General features: G+C 38.8%; 1 protein-coding gene across 1 annotated transcript in view; it reads right to left on the reverse strand.

The window, feature by feature from the left end:
• Nucleotides 1-648: 648 nt before the first annotated feature.
• Nucleotides 649-20,904, reverse strand: part of PIGK (phosphatidylinositol glycan anchor biosynthesis class K) — a 61,973-nt gene continuing 41,717 nt past the window's right edge. Inside the window, exon 11 of the mRNA XM_077785396.1 lies at nt 649-1,850. Coding sequence (XP_077641522.1) covers nt 1,734-1,850 — 117 coding nt within the window. The 3' untranslated portion in view covers nt 649-1,733. The remainder of the gene's footprint in view (nt 1,851-20,904) is intronic.

The following is a 20,904-nucleotide window of genomic DNA, read 5'->3' on the forward strand; positions in this document are numbered from 1 at the left end:
AAAAGTCAGATTGTATCAGATTTTGGATATGAAGTCATTGCTTTTGAAGGACATTATCCAAAAAAACAACCTCCAAACCCAGCACACTGTGAATAGATCCAGACATCCAGCACCAGGAATGCTACTCAGACCCATCCCACAGAGTGTTTCTCTTTCCATTAAGTTGCATTGTTGTTGGCAGGGAGGATCTGAGCACCAGTCACATAAAAGCTTTTGATCAGCTCACTGGGAAGACATATCCAGTGTTACCTATCCCATAATATCAGTAGGGACTGTAGGAATGCTTTAGGTTTAATCCCTCTTCCTGCTACTGAAAACAATTCCAGTTCTTCACCAAGAAGTGCCACAAAGAGGTGGGGCAGGCAAATGTTTACCTTCCCATAATGGGTAATTCTGTACCTTCAACATCTCCTAGCCTAGAAAATCCTTGGAGATAAAAAACTCTCACCTGAGGCTGGGATGCCACAATCAAGCTGGAAGAGAAGAAAAAAGGACAAAAATGTTTATGCACTCAGGTTTGTATGTGCTGTGCAATAGCAAACGCTCAGAACCATATTCTAAGAAAAATACACTGACTCTGATATTACTTGTGATTATAGATAATTCCTAATAACTTTAGAGATATGTGTACAGTACTTACACCATGACTGCATCAGGTAAGCTTTATTTTGGTTAAGGTAGAGAACACGTTCCAAAAGCACAGGGCAAAAGCTTCTCCTCACTGACTGATGTGTTTCTACACATGCACAGATTTGCTCTTCTCTTCACAAATATCACTGTATTATACAGACAAAACCCTTCTAGCATACATTCATCAGTAAATGTCCAGGAAGAACAAATCAATATGCCAAACTAGAATGTACAAAACACAGGCAACAAAGCACATTTTCTGAGGGCTCAGAAACTGCAGAATACAATGGTACAGTTTATAATGTTCTTCATCCTGATGCCAGAGTCGATTTTCTTTGGTGCAAAATCCAGTGCACTGAAAATTCTGAAAGCATCCAAGTTCATACTGTATGCAGTGAAAATACAACACCTGTGAAGGGTTTCTAATGGACATGGTGAGGTCCTTTCAAGTTTTTTGGCTTTCTTTTTAAGTAGATTCAGCAAGGTCATAATTTTCATTTTACTTTCACCAACTCCTAGAATTCTAGACTCAAAACTGCCTAAGATGAAAGGACTAATCTAAGGGTTTTATTTAACAGGGAAGAAAAAATAATAAGGAAAAAGAAATCACTATATTCCAGAGTATTTTTATTTTTGTGAAGAAAGCTTTCAATATGCCATGCCAAAGTCTGCAAAGTGGGTTAAGTTCTTGTTGACAGAATGACATCTTCAATAAAGTTCTCCACAATATCCAGTTCTTTAGTAAGAGATTACTTCTTCTAAGATTTACCTCAAAGTATGGTGGAAAGAATTTGCCCATTTACAATCCAGAAGCAACCACAGAAATCCTGTTACTGATTTTAAGTCCTGCCCTTTTTCAAGTTTAACCAAAAAGAAAAAATGCTCAGAAAAGCATTAAAATATGTTTAAATTAAGACAAATAACAGTAACATTTTTTTAGAATCTTTCCAGAAGAAGGGGCAGAAGAGATGGCTTCAAAAGAACCTTTAGAAGGAAGATATCAACACAGTGTTTCAACACAACCATAATCCCCATGCAGAGAACACAGGAGATACCCATGAACCCAAAGTAGCAGCCAATGCAAGTATCTTGTTTGCTCCAGTTCAGAAAACATGTTTCATGTGCTTGATTCCATATGTTTTGAAGAAAACCATGATGATCAATGCCCAGAGTCCTAAAATAAATCCTCCAGGAGGGTGCCAATCCTTTTGCTTTGGTTTCTGGAAAAAAAAAAAAAAAAAGAAAAAACAGAAAAGAAAAAAAATTGTACTTAGTTCTCACAATAAGCAGTGCACTGTGTTTATCAAGTGCAAAAAAAAATAAGCCTTGCAGTAGAACAAAATACCAACAAATTGTATTTCTTCCTGAAGTAGAAGCATCTTTGTGATGTGGTGGGGAGGCTAATGGGAGGTGAGTAGCCACTCAAGCAGGGAGGGTAAGTACCACAAAAAGGCCACTGGAACTGTGCCTGAGACACCACTTTGCCTGTGTGTATTGCTATCATGGGAAGTGTTCCAACTCATTTGTTTGGACAGATTTTCTTGTATTTGGTCTCATGTTAATACAAGAGAAGAATTCTCTAAGTATGAGAAACAGCTCCTACAAGTGAAAATGTGAAAAAGAAAAGAGTGTTGTTTTTCCACCACCTGTTTTTTACAGCTGCTTTTGTACTCAGAATTATGTGAATAAACAGGTATCTGACCACATAACAAGTGAAGACTCATCATTACTGCAATATCATAAAACAAAATAGGACTGTTTTTAGTGTCAATCACATTTCCCAGAGGCCTCATTTGAGTCTAACTGCCTTTCCCTAATGTATAAATATATTCTGCAATTCAAACTTCTGTCTCCCTTCAATAAATTTTTCATCTTCAGTAAAAAGCCATACACTGCAATTGAAGGCCTTTTCTGTTTCACACATAGCAACTAGACAAGGTAAAACTTGCCTGTCTTCTTCCTTCCCTTACTAAACCAAAAATTCAGATACTCCACAGTCAGAGAATAGAGAAATGGATTGTAGAGGGCGAGAGCTGCCATGTACCCCAAGATCTGTCTCCGGGGCTAAAAATAAGGTGACTATATGAATGCAAAATTTTAGTTAAGACTATCATGACAAAAATACCAGAATTACAGTATTTAGCAGTATAACAGTCCCTCAGGCCTGTGCCTGCTCTTGCCCTCAGCAGGTCTGTTTTACAGTCCTTCCAGGCAGACAGGGATGATTTACCATTAGGATAATAAATACTGAAGCGCTTGCTGAGATTTTTATTCCTGCCTTGCTGAAAGATTTGCACCATTTTGTCCTTGTGCAGAATGACACACAAGGGGCACAGACCATTTTGGTTTTGTTGCATTTAAGTCAAATCTAAATTTTCTTTCTGCCAAGTGAATAACTGTTACAAAAGATGTTGCTGTTTTATTTTCAGCATCAATCCACACAGAGAAGCTTCTTGTTTTCTGCTAAATATACCAGGGAGGCTGGTGAACTTTAATGAAAGAAGGAACAGTTTGCAGTGTCTGTTCTTTCAAAACAGCTTTCCTATCAACACAAAAACAATGTTTGTTGATTGCTCAGGTCCCACTTTGTAAACCACACATTCTTAGATTCAGGATTTTTCTGTAAGTGTTGCAGTATTTGCTCTGCCTGCAATTAAAAAGTAGAACAAACAGTCACATCACCTGAGACACCCAAAGAACTTGGCAGTCTGAAATATTAATGACTTTACTCTGATACAGGAATCACAAAACCAGCATTATAATTTACATCAACCACAACAAAAGCAAAGCTGTGAGCAGAGCAGGTGTCTCTGTATGCAAAGCACTGAACTCCCTGAGTGTGCTGCTGCTGCTCTGCCACCTCCCAACTGCACATCTCCACCTGAACAGCTCTGAGAACCAGCTCTGCCTGTTCAAAGGGCTGCCAGCACACCTCGCTGCTGAGAATAACAGCACATGACACTTCTCCACACAAAGGGACTTTCTTGTTTAAATCTTCCTAATTAACCTGTAACTTCGTATGCATATTGCAGTGCCTGTTCCATCAATCTCTTTGTACTATCAATCTTTCCCTTCTTGGATCTCAGACAAGTATCTTACCACAAAGTGGCACCTGACCCTTCAAGACAAATGACTTCAATTTGCAGCCAGTGACACTAAAAGCCTCTCTTTCCTATTTTGTATAGAACACGTAATTTAATTTCTTTAAAGAATTTATATGAATAAATATTTATAAGGTGATCTATGAGTATGGTTTTACATTTTGTCATGTCTTGTACTGAAGTCTCCATGGAATTGTGCAAGGGAAGAGAGGCCACAGCACTGGGAAATCAAGGACATATATATATGTAGTCAGTTTAAAATCAGGGGATGCAATGTTAAAATGTAAAGGATTAAAACCATGAAGGCATGACGAAAATTATATGAGGCTGTACAAGAGCTACATATTCAGTAATCTTAAAAATAAATTATCCTAATAAGAAAGATTTACAGACCCAGAAACTGACACATATACATAAATATTACACCACAATAAAAGGGCAAAAATATTCAACTCTGTTGAATATCTGTAACTCAATATCTCTAAATGGTTAATTGGGCACAAAATCATATTGAAATAGGCCAGTATTTTCCATGAGGACATCAAAACCTTATGAATATCTAAAATGGGATTACACAGATTCACATTTAAATCCACAAAGTATACCTGCAAGAGCTGCAATACCCAATTTTGTTTAAATTAACTTGCTCATAGATTCCCAAGAGAGTTCACCACTAAATTAAAAATATAATTAGTTGTCAAACTAACAAGTTCATCTTTCTAAAATCCTAACAAATACAACACAGAAACCTTCAGTAACAAAACTCTGCCTAGGTGGGCACGTCAGCTCAGCAGCAAAGAGTGCCGGAGTTCCTTTACAAAAAGCTGCTTTTAGCACCTGTGCATGGCCCCATCTGCATGGGACATGCAGCCACTGCTCCCATACCTGTGCCAGCCAGCTGTGCCTGTCACACAGGCTGGCAGGGCCCTTCCAGCTGTGCCCCAACAACTCCTTCCCCTGGCAGCGCCGGGGCACCCAGAGCCCGAGCAGCCCCACCCGAGCTGTCCAGGGATGGGGTATGGGGAGTGGGATATGGGGTGTGGGGAGTGGGATATGGGGTGTGGGGAGTGGGATATGGGGTGTGGGGAGTGGGATATGGGGTGTGGGGAGTGGGATATGGGGTATGGGATATGCTATATGGGGTGTGGGATATGGGGTGTGGGATGTGGGATATGGGATATGGGGTGTGGGATGTGGGATGTGGGGTACAGGATGGGATGCATGCCCTCCCACAAACACACGAGTGCTGCTGCAGAAGCTGCTGTGGATTTTTTTGTGTAGGCAAAAGGGTAGAGTCACAGATTTCTCCTAATGGGAAAGACTATTATAGTAAGAAAGAATTCACTTTACCAGCAAATGAAAATCCTTTTTAGATCACATACTGGAAAAAGGTTTAGAAAAGCCAGAATTTCTTTCTATGATTATACCAGTTCTGTGGCCACGAGCCTAGATAAACTATCTCTTTATATCAATTTTAGGATTGATCAGATAGCATTAATTTAAGTAATTTTTTTCACAGATTCCAGAAAAAAAACATATTCAGTAATTCTCCTATGTCCATTGCCTAGTTCAGAGTCTTATTTCAGAACATTTCTGTGAGATTCAGGCAATTTTTACAAGTCAGGCATTTTTTCACTAGCAAGAAAATGCTAAATGGACCAAAACCATGTTAAGTGTCACAGTATGTTGATCTGTAATTTATTATCTAATCACTATTATGTTTGATGTGAGAATGTGTACTGCAGACTGGTTGCACTACCTACAGATTACACAAAACTTGTTCATATTTGGGACTGCTCTGGAGGTGCACAGGCAACTTTCTGCTTAAGTTTTTCTGAATTCCATTGTACCCACCAGCAGTAACTGCTTCTATATTTAGGTTTGTGGTTCACACAACATTCCAAACACCCCTGTTATTCCTACAATAACAGCAGTAATGCATAGGTGAAATGCGTGCTCAGAATGGCACAATATACATTTAGCAGCTTAAGGACTAATCATTATGGAATTGCTGGAGATTCCAAATTAAAAAGACAGGTAGCTAAGCAACAGCAAGCTTCCTCCTGTGAACAGTTTTTTGCTGTACACTCTCTACTTCTGGTAGACTCATTATCCTGTGGAACTTAAAAACAGTTAACAGAGAGTTGCTCCAAGTCCTGTAATTAAGGAGAGGATAAAACAGTGTATTTTCAAACTGGATGGGTCTATAGGGACCTGAATGGAAAGTATCCAAGACTTTCAATGAAGGTGTTTCATAAAACATGCAATACATGCTACTCCAATTAAAATGAGCTTTATGGAAAAAAAATTAAAAAGCTGAAGTGTTAATTAGAAGAAGAATGGTTTAATTTTAAAATGTTACAACAGAAGTAAGATTTAAAACATCACATATTAACATTTCACATGGACAGCACTGTCTAAAACTTATCTACAAGGATAGATTCAACTGTTTTCCACACCAATGACTGTCAGATTATAATATCCAACAGTCTTCCAACAGAACTCTGTCTTAATGTTCTCAATAAGCCCAAAAATACTGGTACAGTAAGTTTTGGGTTAAACTCACAATTCACATCTGCACAGTTGCAGCACAGAAAGCCAAACAGACAAGAATTATGTAATTACCAAATGAAACAGGGATAGACACATTCTTAAATCTCCTCCAGTACCTTTTTCCAAAGAGGGCTTTAAGAAAGGGTGCAAATGCTTAGAAATGCATGTGCACATCATCCTTGTTGCAGGGGATGTTCTCCCCAACCTGAGGCAGATGGTGTGTGTTTGTAGCAGGAGTGCAAAATATCCCTGTGCAACTGCACAAAAACAACACATCAGAAGCACTGGGTGCCAGGGAGTCCATTAAAGTGGCAGCTATTGGATTTCAAATGAATCCCTGCTTAATTCTCCCTGCCATTTCAGCACTGAGTGTCCTGGACCCAGTTCTGGCCTATTTATTGCAGCACGTGTGGTATAAAACATCCCAGGGCTCTGGGGCTGCCTGGCAGACAGCAGCAGCCACAGCAGGAGAGGCTGTGCACATCCTCTGGGGGCTGCTCCACCTCCCCTACTCCTGGGGGCCAGGGGAGTGAAACACACTTGTCTGTGCAGTGCTTGCACTCACTGGGGTGAATTTCATGTATTTTGGGGGGTGAATTTCCAAATTTTCTTCTTGGTCATTTTCCATTTAAATGAATGTTTCTTTTTCTTCCACTGCACACCAAAGGTTTTCTTTCTTGTTCCTCAAGGTACCAAATTTTATGTGAGGCTCTGTTGTAAAGACCAGTATAGAATCCTGAAAAAAAGATCCATGTCTCAAAACAGGTCTTTGAAATTTAAGGTGAACCTCAAATCCAAAACTGGAACAATCCACTGGCTTCTCATCTCAGAAAACTGATCTCAAACTGAAGGAAATTCCTTGGAAAAGCTAAATTCTGCTACACAGCGCACTGTACCAGGAGCACACAATGTATTTCCTAGAGGAACTCAAACAACTCAGGTTTTCTTGCAATTTGGAATTTCAAACTGGGTAATCCTTTCAATTCTTATGATAAAGCACACAACAAAGTTTCTTTTCAGAATGAATTTATATGTATCACAAGCAAATCACAGCATAAAGTATGTCCTCAAAGCTTTCAGTGGAAGTCTACACTTCTAATTTTTCGGGTACAGTTTGGATTTTGGGGTCCTCACAGGGGAGTGGGGGAAATCAAATAACTCCAGCCACCAAGTAATAGTTTAATCCTTTCTGTGCCCACAGCAAGATTAAAGTCATAAGAGAACTCCAGCATGAATAGTGCCTGTTAATCTGCAAAACAATTTAAAGTATTTTGTCTAATCTTCTGGTTTGTATTTATTAACCACAGTGCCATGACTACTGATATCTCCTATATTAATAAAATAATTAAGGAAGTTCATTCATCAACCACAAAATCTCACAAAGGGTATGGGAAAAAACAACAGCTAAACTAAATTAACATCAATACCAACAAGTGCATTTTAACATTTACTTTGTATAATCACTGTATTAGGAACAATACTGTTATGATAGCTTTACTTTTTCATTTCCTTCTAAAATTCATAATCTAAAAGGGCCTTTTTAAAACGAGCTTCTACTTACTACTGCCTACTTTCAGCTTTATCTCTTAGTATTTCACAGCACTGTAAAGTGCTTTTAGCAGTCCAACAATTACTCACTAATCTCCCAACCTGTGATACAATACATAATATACAACTTTTAATCAAAGTGAGCCTTGCCAGCACCTGGGAGCTCAGGCAGTTGAATTCCCAGACCAGCCAGTGCTCAGCTGAGTGATGCCCACCTGGCAAACACAACAGGATTGCACCAGGGGACCCCAAATGCAGGTGTGTGATTTGCTATCCCAGAAAGAACACAGAGACCATTCCTACCTGTCCTCAACAGCCTGACACAGGGCTGAGCTCTCACCTGCTCTCACTGAGCTACAGACTGGAATTCACAAATGCTTTAGAGAGAGGAGACGAGTAAAGTCAGATTGGGTTGTATTTAGGGAAAAAAAAAAAAAACAAACAAGCAACTGCCTCTATTTAAGGTATGCTCAGCAAATTGTTTTTTATATTTTAATCAAATTCATACCCGTATATGAAGCTGTGATCATTTTCCACAAAAGGCCACCTAAGTCAACAGCAAATATGTGAATTACATTTGCAAACAGAAAGGTTCATGCCAACTGAAGCATGCAAAAATACCAGATGAGCACCTTAATTAAGAAGACTTGGTATTCAAAACTCAGTTACCGCTACTTAGAAAAGCATGTTCCTTTTTAATACATTTCTATTTAATTATTTTAAACAAGAGGAGGATTATTAGCAAAAACAAGACTAAAGGCAAGAATTCAGTCCTCAGTGTCACACCACAAATGGAAAGATAAACCCCTGGAGGTCCTTACAATGGAGGGAGTCAGAAAATGACAAAAACACACACTGGTGAGGCAGACCTCAGCAGAGAGAAACCTCCATTATCAGATATATAAAAGCAAGCCATTGCCTTTGAAACTCTGGGTTAAGCAGACAGAGACAGCAGAGAACAAAAGCTGTGAAGGCTGTTAGAGGGACAAGAATATTCTGTATTCATAAAAATACAGTGCTGTCAATAGGGCCAAGCTATTCTCACAGTGTAGAGAACAGATTGCAAGCAACCTCACTCCTGATGAGTTGCACTGTAACAGCCCTGAACAGGTCCAGCAAGGTCCAGCAAGGATGGCTGCTATCAAAAGGGGGCTGGCTGCAGGAGGGAAGAGTCTGCTGGCTGTGCTGCGAGGAGCAAGGGTCAGGTGGCCCTGCAAGGGACGGGAAGAGTCGGGCAGTCTGCACCAAGAAACAAGTGAGTGTCCTCTCACTCATTTCCATCTCTAACAGAGTTCTGTAGCCACAGCAGAGCACTGCTTTTCCAAAAGCATGCACTGCTCACCTTCCTCTGGGAAAAGATTATCTCAGTCGTGTTCTGTGCAGCTCTTGCTCACACAAATGCAACATTGCACTGCAGTGGGGCCAGACAGAGCCAAGCTCTCAGCTCTGCAGAGCCAAGGCCCCCATGGGCTCCCACCTGTTTCATCTGGGATCATTATTCCAAGTACCAGCCTCATCCAGCCCAGCCTTTCTGAGGAGCACAGCCCTCCTACTTCCTCCTAGGAACTCTGACTTGCATTTCCCTTAGCATCTCTCTGAACCACAAGGTGAGTCCACTCAAATGCTATTAAATCAATTTTTCAAAGGAAGGTTTTACTCCTAATCTTATAAAATTAATTGTATGCTTAGAACTTCCATGATGAAGTATCATTCTGAGTATTCATATTCAAAGGGTTTTTTTATGTTTATATAGAGAAACCATGATGTTAATAAATTATTATGATGTTTCTTTCAAAGTAGTAGTGATGGTTCCAATCACACTTTTGTTTCTGCACGTCCCATAAGTATCTATTCATTTACTGCCAGGTGACAGGATGTATTAGCAACAGATGTTAGACTGCATTAGTTCTCATATCGAGTATGCCATATTGAGTACAAGATCTAATCAAATACTTCAACAGCTACATTTGAAATCCTTATACACATAGTTTTTAATGACCATTTCTCAAATCTCTACAGCTATAATTTAAAATGTTCTCCATTACCCTAAGCTCTGTGCTGCATTATATGCATATACAGTAAAGCTCCACATTTTCTAGCTCCAGCTTGCACAACTTGAAACAGCATTACACTGAAGAGGCAGGCATGACAAAATGAGTGGAAGGAGAAGCAGGGCTGAGGCAAAAGATGCCTTCACATATATGAGCAAGATCAAGTACGGCTGTACTTTTATTGCAATACGTTTTCATTTTCAGTGAGAAAACAGTGAGTAACAACCCAATACTTTTGGGTACCCTAGCTGCTATAGAAAACAAATCATAAAACATGGACACGGCAGTCATACAGGCACTTATTTAGTGGCTGCACATAACTACACCTCCACAAAGAACTTGGTATGCTACACTTGGTATGTCAAAGGACAAGGAGATTCAGAGAGCAGATCTATTCCTGAAGAGAGTTTTTGTAGGCGTTAAGAAAGAATAGCAGATTTATGCTATCATAAATAATCACTGTTCCCACGTGACATTTGCATGACACAGCTCATCAGCCAAATACTATGTGGGGCTCACAAAGAGCATCTTCCCAAAGAATTGAAAGAGTGAAGGTGAGGACAAACCCTCCCAACACCTTCACAGACCACCACATGTAACAGGTACAGAATCAACAGCTTCCAAAAGGGTCTTTAGAAAGGATGAAACCACACATGGTTTTATCTAGGGGCAAGCCAGTTTCACCTTTCCTGCCTCCATCTACACTAACCACAGGTTACTGCTCTATCTTCCTGCTGTCATTCACTCCCCTCCAAACCACTTACCACCCATTTGTGAGCCATGCATTTGTAGATGGGCTTTCATGTTAACCACTCCTGAAAATAAGGAAATCACTGGCTAATTCACAGGAACACCCACCATTACAGAAGGAATCACTTGCACAGGGCTCAATCACAGCCCCGTGCACAGAATTTGCACAGGAACCACGATGCAGGATGCTGTCTTGACTGTCCAACAGTATAAACACAACTGCTCCATTACCAGAGTCCTCATTCATTTACCCCTTCCATTCATTCTTCAAATGGAAATGATTTCATCAAATTTCAACCCTCTGAGTTATTTAGGAAAACAATTCTAGACAGAGCACTAGAGAGCAGCCTGCCAATATCTCTGTCTGTGGCCATTCATCAGTCCTGTCAAGAGCTCGTGAGTTACATTTCTGTGCTCCTCACAGCATGCTACTGAAGAGTAAACAAAACATAATTAACTTAACACAAAAAAATCACCAATAACACCTAGGATTACATGGTTAAGTGGGATAAATGTGCGGATGTATTTGGAGCTAACAGTGCCTTCCCCTGAGGAAAAGTATTCAGAAAGGTATTTGCTGTCACAGCACCACAAAATATATCAAGATGGATAACATTTATATTTTTTCTTATCAATGTGTTGAGCTTGTTGGTAACACCTACTTTTTATGCTACATAAAATCAGAAGAAATACAGTGGATAGAAGAAAAAAAATCAAACAAAACTCCTACTGCTAATTTTACTACTCACTGGAATACCATTTAAATAAACACTGTCTTTCAGGGAAGCTTTCATGTGTAAACAATAAAAAAGTAATGGTTAATAAGAACTGTACAAGGTTATGTGAGAAATGAAAATGTTACACAACACTGAACAGACACCAGAAAATGGAATTAAATCTTGCATCTTGGAGAATGTGCTATAAAATACTTCAGTAATGTGTTTGATACAGGAAGGTCCCAATCCAGCATATATTTACTGAGAGGTAACACAAACTGGGTCAAAAATTGAGTCTTACACTCAAATTACATATGTGCTCATACAAACACCAATACTACATTATTGCAACATCAAGCAATACAATAAGAATAAAGACTACATACATATATAAAGAATAAAGACTAAATATATTCCCCTTTGCCTAAAGATCTTACAGCATCCTCTCCTTTCCTCTACCCAACACACATCCCTGCTCACACTCGGCTGTTATTCCTGCCATTATTATTCCAGGGACACAAATACAACCCACCAGAAAGCAGAGATCCCAGTTAGCAGCCACAGTGGCTCCAGCCTCATCTCACCAAAACTGCGTGACCAACACTGGGCTTTTAGTCAGGCAATTCCCAACCACAGCTCTGGGGAGAGAAGGGCCAAGGAACAACCAGACCCCTCGAAGGTTCATGTGAAGGACACTGGAAGTTTTGTTTTGACAGAAGCATTTAGCAGCACCAGGAAAGTGCTGAAGCAGAATGTGCCTCACTCCTGCAATACAGCAAATCTCTGTCCTTTCACTAGTTTCTATTGCACACAAACCCAGAAAAAAATCTGGCCAAACAAGTTGGGTGTAATTTGGAGATGCCAAAAGCAGCATTTTCATAGCCCAAAGAGGCTTCTGCAGAAAAATCAGCTGCAAGCTTGGAAAGGGGCCCTTTCTCTGCATATAAAAACCAATGTCCTACTAACCAATGACCACTATGGAGCAATGCTTACTTTACATTTGCCAGTAAATCTCATTCCAAATGCAAAGCCTGGTCGACCAAAGCCTCCTCCTATGGAATAGCAAAGCTGATCACCAAAATGGAAGTAACTCTGGAGCAATATTCCTGCTGTTAATACTGTATTTAACAAAAGAAAAAGAGATTTAATTTACCATGAAAAGGATTTGATAAATCAGTTTTCTGTTACCTAGGGAAGTCCTAAAATTTATTCTAGGTCAACCATAAATTTTGAATTACTATACCATAGCAATTTATTGGTTGTTCTGATACACACAAGATTTATATTTTTTTAATTTAAGAAAGATTAAAAAAATAAATGTAGCAGTAGTTCTTCATTCCACGATATCTTCAGCTTTTACTATACATTAAAAGACAATGAATAAAGTAATTTATTTTAAATGTAGACTTATACTGCTACTGTTCACAATAATAACAATAATAGTAATAAACATTATAGTCTCTACAACCCTGCAATTCTACTGCTAGGAATTATGCCTTCCCACTAAGGTTTCTGTGGCTTAATTGTCTTCATGTAATATTGATATCATGTACTTGGATGTAATTAAGAATAGGGGAACCATTCTTAGAGTACTATTCCAATCCATTAGGTAAATTTTCTCACTATGATATGAAAATTTTCATCTACTTAATTAGCACACCTACTTCTTCCATGCCTAAGTGCACCTAAACTGTGTTTTATGATGGCCCAAGGAAAGGAAAAAGAAACCACAACACATCAATTATGCCTCCACTCAGTTGTACAACTATTTTAAAATGTGTGAACAGTTAAGACAAAATTGAAAAATTACCATAATAGGCTTTTGACACTTCCCCGCTTAAGCAAAAATTAATTCTAACTCCCTGTTTTTATGCAAAGCCTTTATAATTTCTCTAATCTCGAGTTCCCACGAGAGAGAACACAATTCTTTCAAGTACAAGTATGTGAGGCTTGGCATCTTCTCTTTTTAGTTATGCAGTTTATTTGATGGAAGTCTAAACTGCTAAGCCTCCCTTTGTGCTTAATATAAGCCATCCTCAGTGGAAATACAAGTTAATTTAAGTAAAATGAAGTTTTAGGAAGGATGCATTCTCTTGCACAGAAAGCCTCACTAAATCAAAGCTTTTTTAAATGCAGCATCTGTTTCCTGAATTGCTCTAGAACCTGTAATAAAATAAACTAAAAAGAAGAAAAAATTTTAAAAGGTACTTTTACATATAAAGCATCATAAACGTAAAAACAGGCAAATGGAGCAGCTTACCTCTTTGCAGCCTCACCTTGTAATGTACATGAAGACACTCTTGCAACATAATGAATTAGCATGTTTTAAGCAACATCTATTTTATTATTGGTCACTGCTATTAAAACCTACTGCTTGTGTTACTGCTTGTGCATCAGCTGCATTGTATTGCTGGGATACACTGCCACACACACGAAGTTCCACAGCACTGCTTAGCCCTGAAACACACCTGAGGTATTTGTACATCACATACTTTGCTTCAGCAAAAGTCAGGGGTCTATTCTGATGCCTACAAACCTATTAAGGTCACAGACAGCTTGTGCAGATCTTTAGTCTATTCCCATAAGAGGCGGAGGTATATTATTTGCATACCATTATGTACTGAAAAACCTATTCAGTTATCCCCACTGGAGACAACTCACCTCACTGCCCTAAATAGCATTCACTTTTCCAATATTTGAAGGAACAGCAAGTAAATGGAACCCAGTGCAGACAAATCCAAAAATACTCAGAATATCTAAGAATTTTGACTTATAAATAACAAATGTGAATGAATGCAAACCAGTATATCATATAAAAATATCATGGAACCAAGGAATTATGAAAAAAGTGAATTATATGCTTAAGAGAGAACTAAAATCTTGAAAGTGAAAATGGCTTAAAAGATAATTTTAGGAAAAAAGCTGACATTAGCCAGGCTTATTATGACCACAAAGGAGAGCAAAGAGTCTCAAAGCACAGAACTCACTTAAAAATAGCCTCCTTACATTTGGAGTGACAGCAGCAGTTCTAATATCACCTGCCTCAAACAGAATGAGACAGCTATTGATGATTTACCTATAGCAGCGTGCAACAGTTCACATGATGCCAATAACTGAGACCCATAGGGCCTGTACATGTGGGTTCTTCAGTACCAGCTGCAGTATTGTGAATATTTGCTGTAATCACAAATATGTTCTTACATGCCCTAATTGTCCTCCTTGGTTTTACTCCCCCATAATTACAATGTTTTGAATAAACCTCTCTCTGCCTCTGCTCAAACCCTTTTTCTACTTATCCTTCCTGATGTCAATACAGCCACAAAAAAGGGAGAATATAAATAAAGTATCTATGTGCTTTGTGCAGAAAGTCAAAAGAGATTAACATAATGGTCCTTTACAGCCCTAGTCTGCAAATCAGAATCTCTCACTGTTAACCTTGGTTTGCTTTTTGCCAACCTGCTATGTGTAGTTTACTTCAAGCTGTAAGCATTTTTGAACTGTCTGTTTCTGTAAAGCTCTGAGCACAGATAAAGCACAACAGAACCAGTAACCATCCCTTGAAATCACAGCTGTGAGCAGGTCGTGTAGAACAACAAAAGGGGATCATGGCACAATCAGTCCCATGCCAAAACAAAGACACAGAAACATCAATAGTGCATATTGAAAGGTTTGTGCACACAGGATCTTCAAACACATGGCCGCTTCAGCTGAAAAGAAGGAAATCAATTTCTTGAATATAAGGAATATAATAATTTTTGACTCCATGGCCATACCGTTACTACCGACCCTTGAAATCCAGTTATTTGAAGTTCTGATGAGTAAACCCCAGAGATCTACAGCACTCTACAAAGCCTGTCATGTTACAGTCATTTACTGAACATCTTCCTTCATTTTACATCTTAAATAGTGCTTATTAAAAAGAAACAGTTACAGGAATTACCTCTTAAAGAAGCTGCAAATCCAGTGCAGCACCTCCAACTATTATAGCTACTATAGAGCCAGGGTATCTTTTAATGTATTTTTTAATAGTACATCTGACAATTCTATATGCTGGTGGGTATGAAACTGATGTCTCATAATCCACAAAATGGATGAGGCTACAGTCACATATAAAGCCTCATATTAGCAGTATTCTCAAGGGCAAACTGAGCACTCCCACGATACGCACAAAAGCCTCAAATTTATTTCCACTTTAACTTTCCACAGTAACAGTTATTTTTACTCTCATCTGCTCATGAGAAATGTAAACAAAAACTTTCAGGAATAAAAGTACACTTTATCAGTTTTAGCTTATACTACTTATGGCTTTAGAAATTCTGTAGTCACATACCCAGACAGGATGAAAAATGTCCTTTTTTTTCAAGCAGTACTTTGGACCATTGCTGTGCTTAATGAGCACAAGACTCTACCAGGACTGGTGAGAGTGAAGTGTGGCCACTTGAGGGGCAGCCCCTTAAATTGCTCCAAGCTGTCTGTCAAACTGATCTCCCATCCTGTGCCAAAGAAGAATGGAGATAAAATGCCAATCTGTACATGTCAGGGTTTCACAGGCTGGGAAAGAGGAAAGAAACATGACCTCTGAAAACTGACAGTTCAGAGTTAAAACTTCTTTGTCCAAACTGCAGGATCTGGATAGCCTAAAAGCCTGAAACAGTCATTTTGAAAACATTGCATCAGTTGCTACTGCATCTCCCTGAGGAGGAGACTGGTTTTGAGGGAGAGCACAGGCTGGGGGTTAGTGTCACCTTGCTGGGAGGCATTTCTGTGAAGAGGGGATAAAGTCACATTCCAAGGTGTGACAGCAGAGACTGGATTCTACTGATGCCCAGAGCTCATAATGCACATCAAACAGAACATACTGGTAAGTGCTCAATCAACTGTTCTTAATAGTGTGTAAGAGGAAAACCAGGTCATTCTTTAAAATACACTTTGGTTTCATTTTTTAAAAATGCAAGGAAGGATGTAAAGCTGCATGTTTTAATGCATAAACAGGAAAGAATAGATGGAGAATGCATGCAACAGTTCTGGCAAGAAGAAGCTACCAAACACAATCTCAAATGTCTCTGGGATGCTGAAACAGGTAAAATTTCCCCTTCTTGGCCTACAGAAAATGTTCAACGTGGTATTCCTAGTATGAAACTAGAAAAACAAGAACCACACAGCTGACTGTTCAGGTTCTTCATGCAAGATACTTTCCAATGCATTTAGTTATCAATCCATTGTATTCAGCTAAAATTGGAAAAATCTAATACTATATTCAGTTCCCCTGTAATGCTTGGTCAGCAACAAAAAGCACCCATGGTTCTTTTCTGGCTCTCCTGAGCAGGGCTGTGTACAGGCAAAGGAAGTGCTCCCCATGCATGAATACTCTGGCACTCCAGAGCTACAGAAACGAAGGTCCCCATAACTGCTGCTGAATTTTTAAGATCTGGGGGGCAGCATTTGAAAGAAAAATAACTCTAAGATACTTATCTTTATTCTGTCTTGAAGACTAAGAAGAGATTCCATGTAATATTTCAACAACAAAGAGATAAACCAGCAAAACTTCCCCTGTGGTTGAGAAACAGAAAAATAATGGTCCTGGATAGGCAGAGAGTGATTACCCACAAGAGTCCTTTAATGGGAAGATGGAAGAGAAGAGACTCTTTTACTACATCTCTGCTTCCAAGAGGAAAGATCATGGCCAGATGAAAAACATAACAAAACGGAAGCAGCAGTGCCTTGTCAGTAAAAACACATGATCAGTAATTTATGCTAACTAATCATGGTATTCTGTGATTGAAAAAAACTGATGAGAAAAACAACAGCAAATTTTAAAAATTACATTGTCTCTATTTGTCATGGTTTGACACATACTATTTTACAAAAATACTTTATGCTGCACTCAGATATGCTGTATTTCAGGAATATTATGAAGTTTCATGTGGCTAATGAGCTATGTAATTTCTGAAAAAGAAAAGCAGACAACCTTACTGTTTGTGTTGACTACTGGATTACATTTGAGTGCCATTCCTATCTCTGCACTTCACTGGATGAATAAAAGCCTGAAAATCTCTGGTTTAATGGTTTGCCAGTAAAAGATCTGTACCATCTATAACCATGTCAAGATTGTGTTTGGTGATTTCTTGCAGTGAGTCAGAGAAGCAGGTGACAGTGCCATTCTTAATACATTACACGACTCATACACATCGCAAGATTCTGATACTCAACTTTTTGAATCAAACTTAGAAATAATCTTAAGGAGTGAACTTCAAAGCACCTATATGCACCAAGTAGCACAAGGCATTGGCAGAAATGCCTCTGCTGCTCTATGACATGTTTGGTTTGGTTGGCAAAAGTGTGCAGCAATAGTTCTTTTTCTTTTGGTCCTTTTGAGCACCAAGTTTTCTACAAGGTAGCATTCAACTTAAAAAAAGCTCAAAAGATTTAAATAATCTCTAAACTTAGACAGCAGTAAGAGAAATTAAGTCTATATACTGTTTACAATTTAGGGAGAAAGCAAGTTCTTACGTGCTGGATGACATCCAGTCATGATTCCACTTGAGACCACTTCCATTATAGTTATAAAATGTAGTCAGATCACCTCTAGGTTAAACAATTCACAAACATATGTATAATACAGAAAAGAAATGGAACAAACTTAAACATAGCAGACACATGATTTCTAACTTCAGTACATGCCAAGTGCCCCAGATGAAGAAAGGCTGGTTCAGCAGAAGGGGTACAGCACATCTGGGTTTAGCTCTGCACAGAATACCTGAGCCCCAAAAACCACTTCAGATGAGTTGATACAAAAACCACTTCAGATGAGTTGATAAGGAAGAGCTTTTTTGTCAACATATTTTCATGATATGCATCAGAAACAGCTTTTCTCACCTGCACTCTGAACCTGACAGATGAGAGCACTGGCAGGACAGGCTGCTGTTCTCCAGACACTCCAAAATGCCACAAGAAGTGGCCATGGTAAGGGGACAACGCTTGTCTTCAGCACTGCAGTGACAGACCCTGACCAGGCAGGTGTCCTAGGGCAGGCTGACATGTCACAAGGCTTTTTGGTGGGAAGCCAAGTGATGCATTTTAAAATAAAATAAAACTAGACTCTGAAGTCAGTGTACTTTTTAATATTTGGTATGAAAAATTCAATTTTCAGTCATCCTGACAAATTTTCAATCATCCTGCCATTTTTGACGAAGAAAAGCATCCCCGCCTGAGCAGACCTGTGTCTGTGCGAGCAGGTGCAGCAGAACCTGGACCTTTTGGTGAAAGGCTGTATTCTATCTCTGACATTATCCAGCTGAATACCATGACCAGAGTTCTAAAATGCAAGCTATGCTTCAAAATTATTTTTAAACACAGCTACATGAATGGATTTTCAAAGAATGCATAAATAGCTGTGACTAAAACTTTGAACATCAAACCTGAGACATCTAAATATTACAAGTTGTTTTTGAAACTCTTGGCCTGTAAAGACATAGTAAAATGCAAGTATCACTTAAAAATGTACTTTAAATTTTCCAACAAATTAATATTCATAAACAAAACCTACTGTCTGCATCAAAAATAAAAATAAAAATCTGGGTTACTGTTGTGCTATTAAACACCTTGCATATTTAACCAAAGTTCTGAATACTGATGGCTTTATGAAACATTTATAGGAACAAAGACTTCACCATCAGGACAGAAGCAGACTGGGAGTGAGGGTTTATACTGAACTGTATAAACTACATAGGGCAGCTACAAGGCAATGGGCAAGGTGCTGCTGTGATCCCTGAATTTTAAAGTTATGTTTTCAAGACTGTATCACCGTATGATGGGTTACTTTTCATATTGAATGTTTCACACAGATTGTAAGCCACATAAAACCACTTTAATGTTTGTGAAAATATTTTAAGTCTGAGAGCTAAAATTGTTGTGTTATAGATAATAAAAAGATACTTCCAAAGAAATCTATACAACACAGTGTGCTCTATTTTCTTAATACTGTTTCAACAATTTCTGGCAAACGCTGCTAAAGAAAACCTCTGTCAATTAAATCAGCATGAAACCAGAATAACATCAACAAATGCAATAAACTAACAGCCCTCTACAACATGAGAATGAGGCCCTGAGAATGAACAAAAAATTGATCTTCAAAGCAAAAGGATTTTATCTGGCGGAAGGGTGGGGTGGGTCATGGCTGCAAACTTGTTACAGAAGCACAGAAATGATGGAAACAAAAGCCTTCCTGCAAGAATTACTGCAGAACTGCAACCCTGCAGGATCCTTCAATGGCCATCAGTCCGTGCATTTTTAACTCTGGAGATCAGAGCCATCATCTCTCATGGATTTCCTGTGTAATTCCCCCATGGTGAATGCAGCACCCTGAGAGCAGCTCCCTGGGCTGGAGCGAGCCAAGCCCCCGTGCTCAGCACCCCCCGAGCTGAGCCAGCTCCTGCAGGGGCCACACAGCTCCCAGCCAGCTCCTGACATTCCCAAAGCCATTTTCCACCAAGCCTTCTCATGGAGAGGCAACAGAAAAGCACTGGGAAAAACTCCTACAAACCAAACCAACTTTTATCTCCAAAATGAAACTCAATCTAATTTAATTGGATATTACATGTAACATTCCCCCCATGAAAAAATACCTAAGGAGCTCCTTATTTTTAAGTAAATCTTCAACTATAAACCGTGTCAGATTTCAAGTAAATTGTGCAATTTCCACTACAGGCTGCAAGTCACTTTCCTGAAATACCATCCTGGTTTAACAGCATGTTCATTTATCTGCTTAATGGTTTAAAATGGACTAAAATAAGTATGCAAGTTGATCCTGGTCTGAATTTGCTGTTTCATTTTGTTTTCAATTATAACACCATCAGGAGATCTGGTGTTTATCTGCTGAAATGTGCCTTCCATCAATAAAACATTCTTCCATCAGTAAGACACCTATTACAATTTAAGTCTTTTCAATATCCTAAATCCCGATTAGGCCAAATATGTTAACACACAATGATATTCCAAGCACAAGCACTGGCACTGAAGTAAGGTACTTTTATTAAAATGACTTGCTGAATGACAAGGCCAGCAATGAATACCATTTATGATAAATGGAAACAATCTTCTCAAATGCAGTTTGCCCTGCTCTTCCACCAGACCTGCTCTGACTAAAGACAAGTGAAGAATTAAAGTAATCGCTCCTTTTTCTTCTCTTTCTGGTTTGGGTTTTGGTTTGTTTTTTTTTTTTTTTTTGCCTTATTCTAAGTAGAATAAACTTACTGTAAATAGCAGCATTGTATGCATGGCTGTACAGAGAGAATCTCATTAAAAAGGCTGTCTCATGTGGGCATTACTCTGAAAGTTCAACTTTTACAAGTTTATATTAATGACTGCATTCCTTTACTAAGCACTAGAGGCTTTTTATTTCAGTTAAAAGCACAAGGAGTATTTTAGTAGTGTTCAGGAGAATAAATTTATCCAATTTTAAAGTTGGATAGTACTAGTGGCTATGTCAGCTAAAAGTGTAATTAAAATGTACTTTATATATTATATTAATTTAGGATGCCTGTCCACCACTGTGAA

Source organism: Lonchura striata, chromosome 9 (genome assembly GCF_046129695.1).
Source record: "Lonchura striata isolate bLonStr1 chromosome 9, bLonStr1.mat, whole genome shotgun sequence".
NCBI classification, from domain to species: domain Eukaryota; kingdom Metazoa; phylum Chordata; class Aves; order Passeriformes; family Estrildidae; genus Lonchura; species Lonchura striata.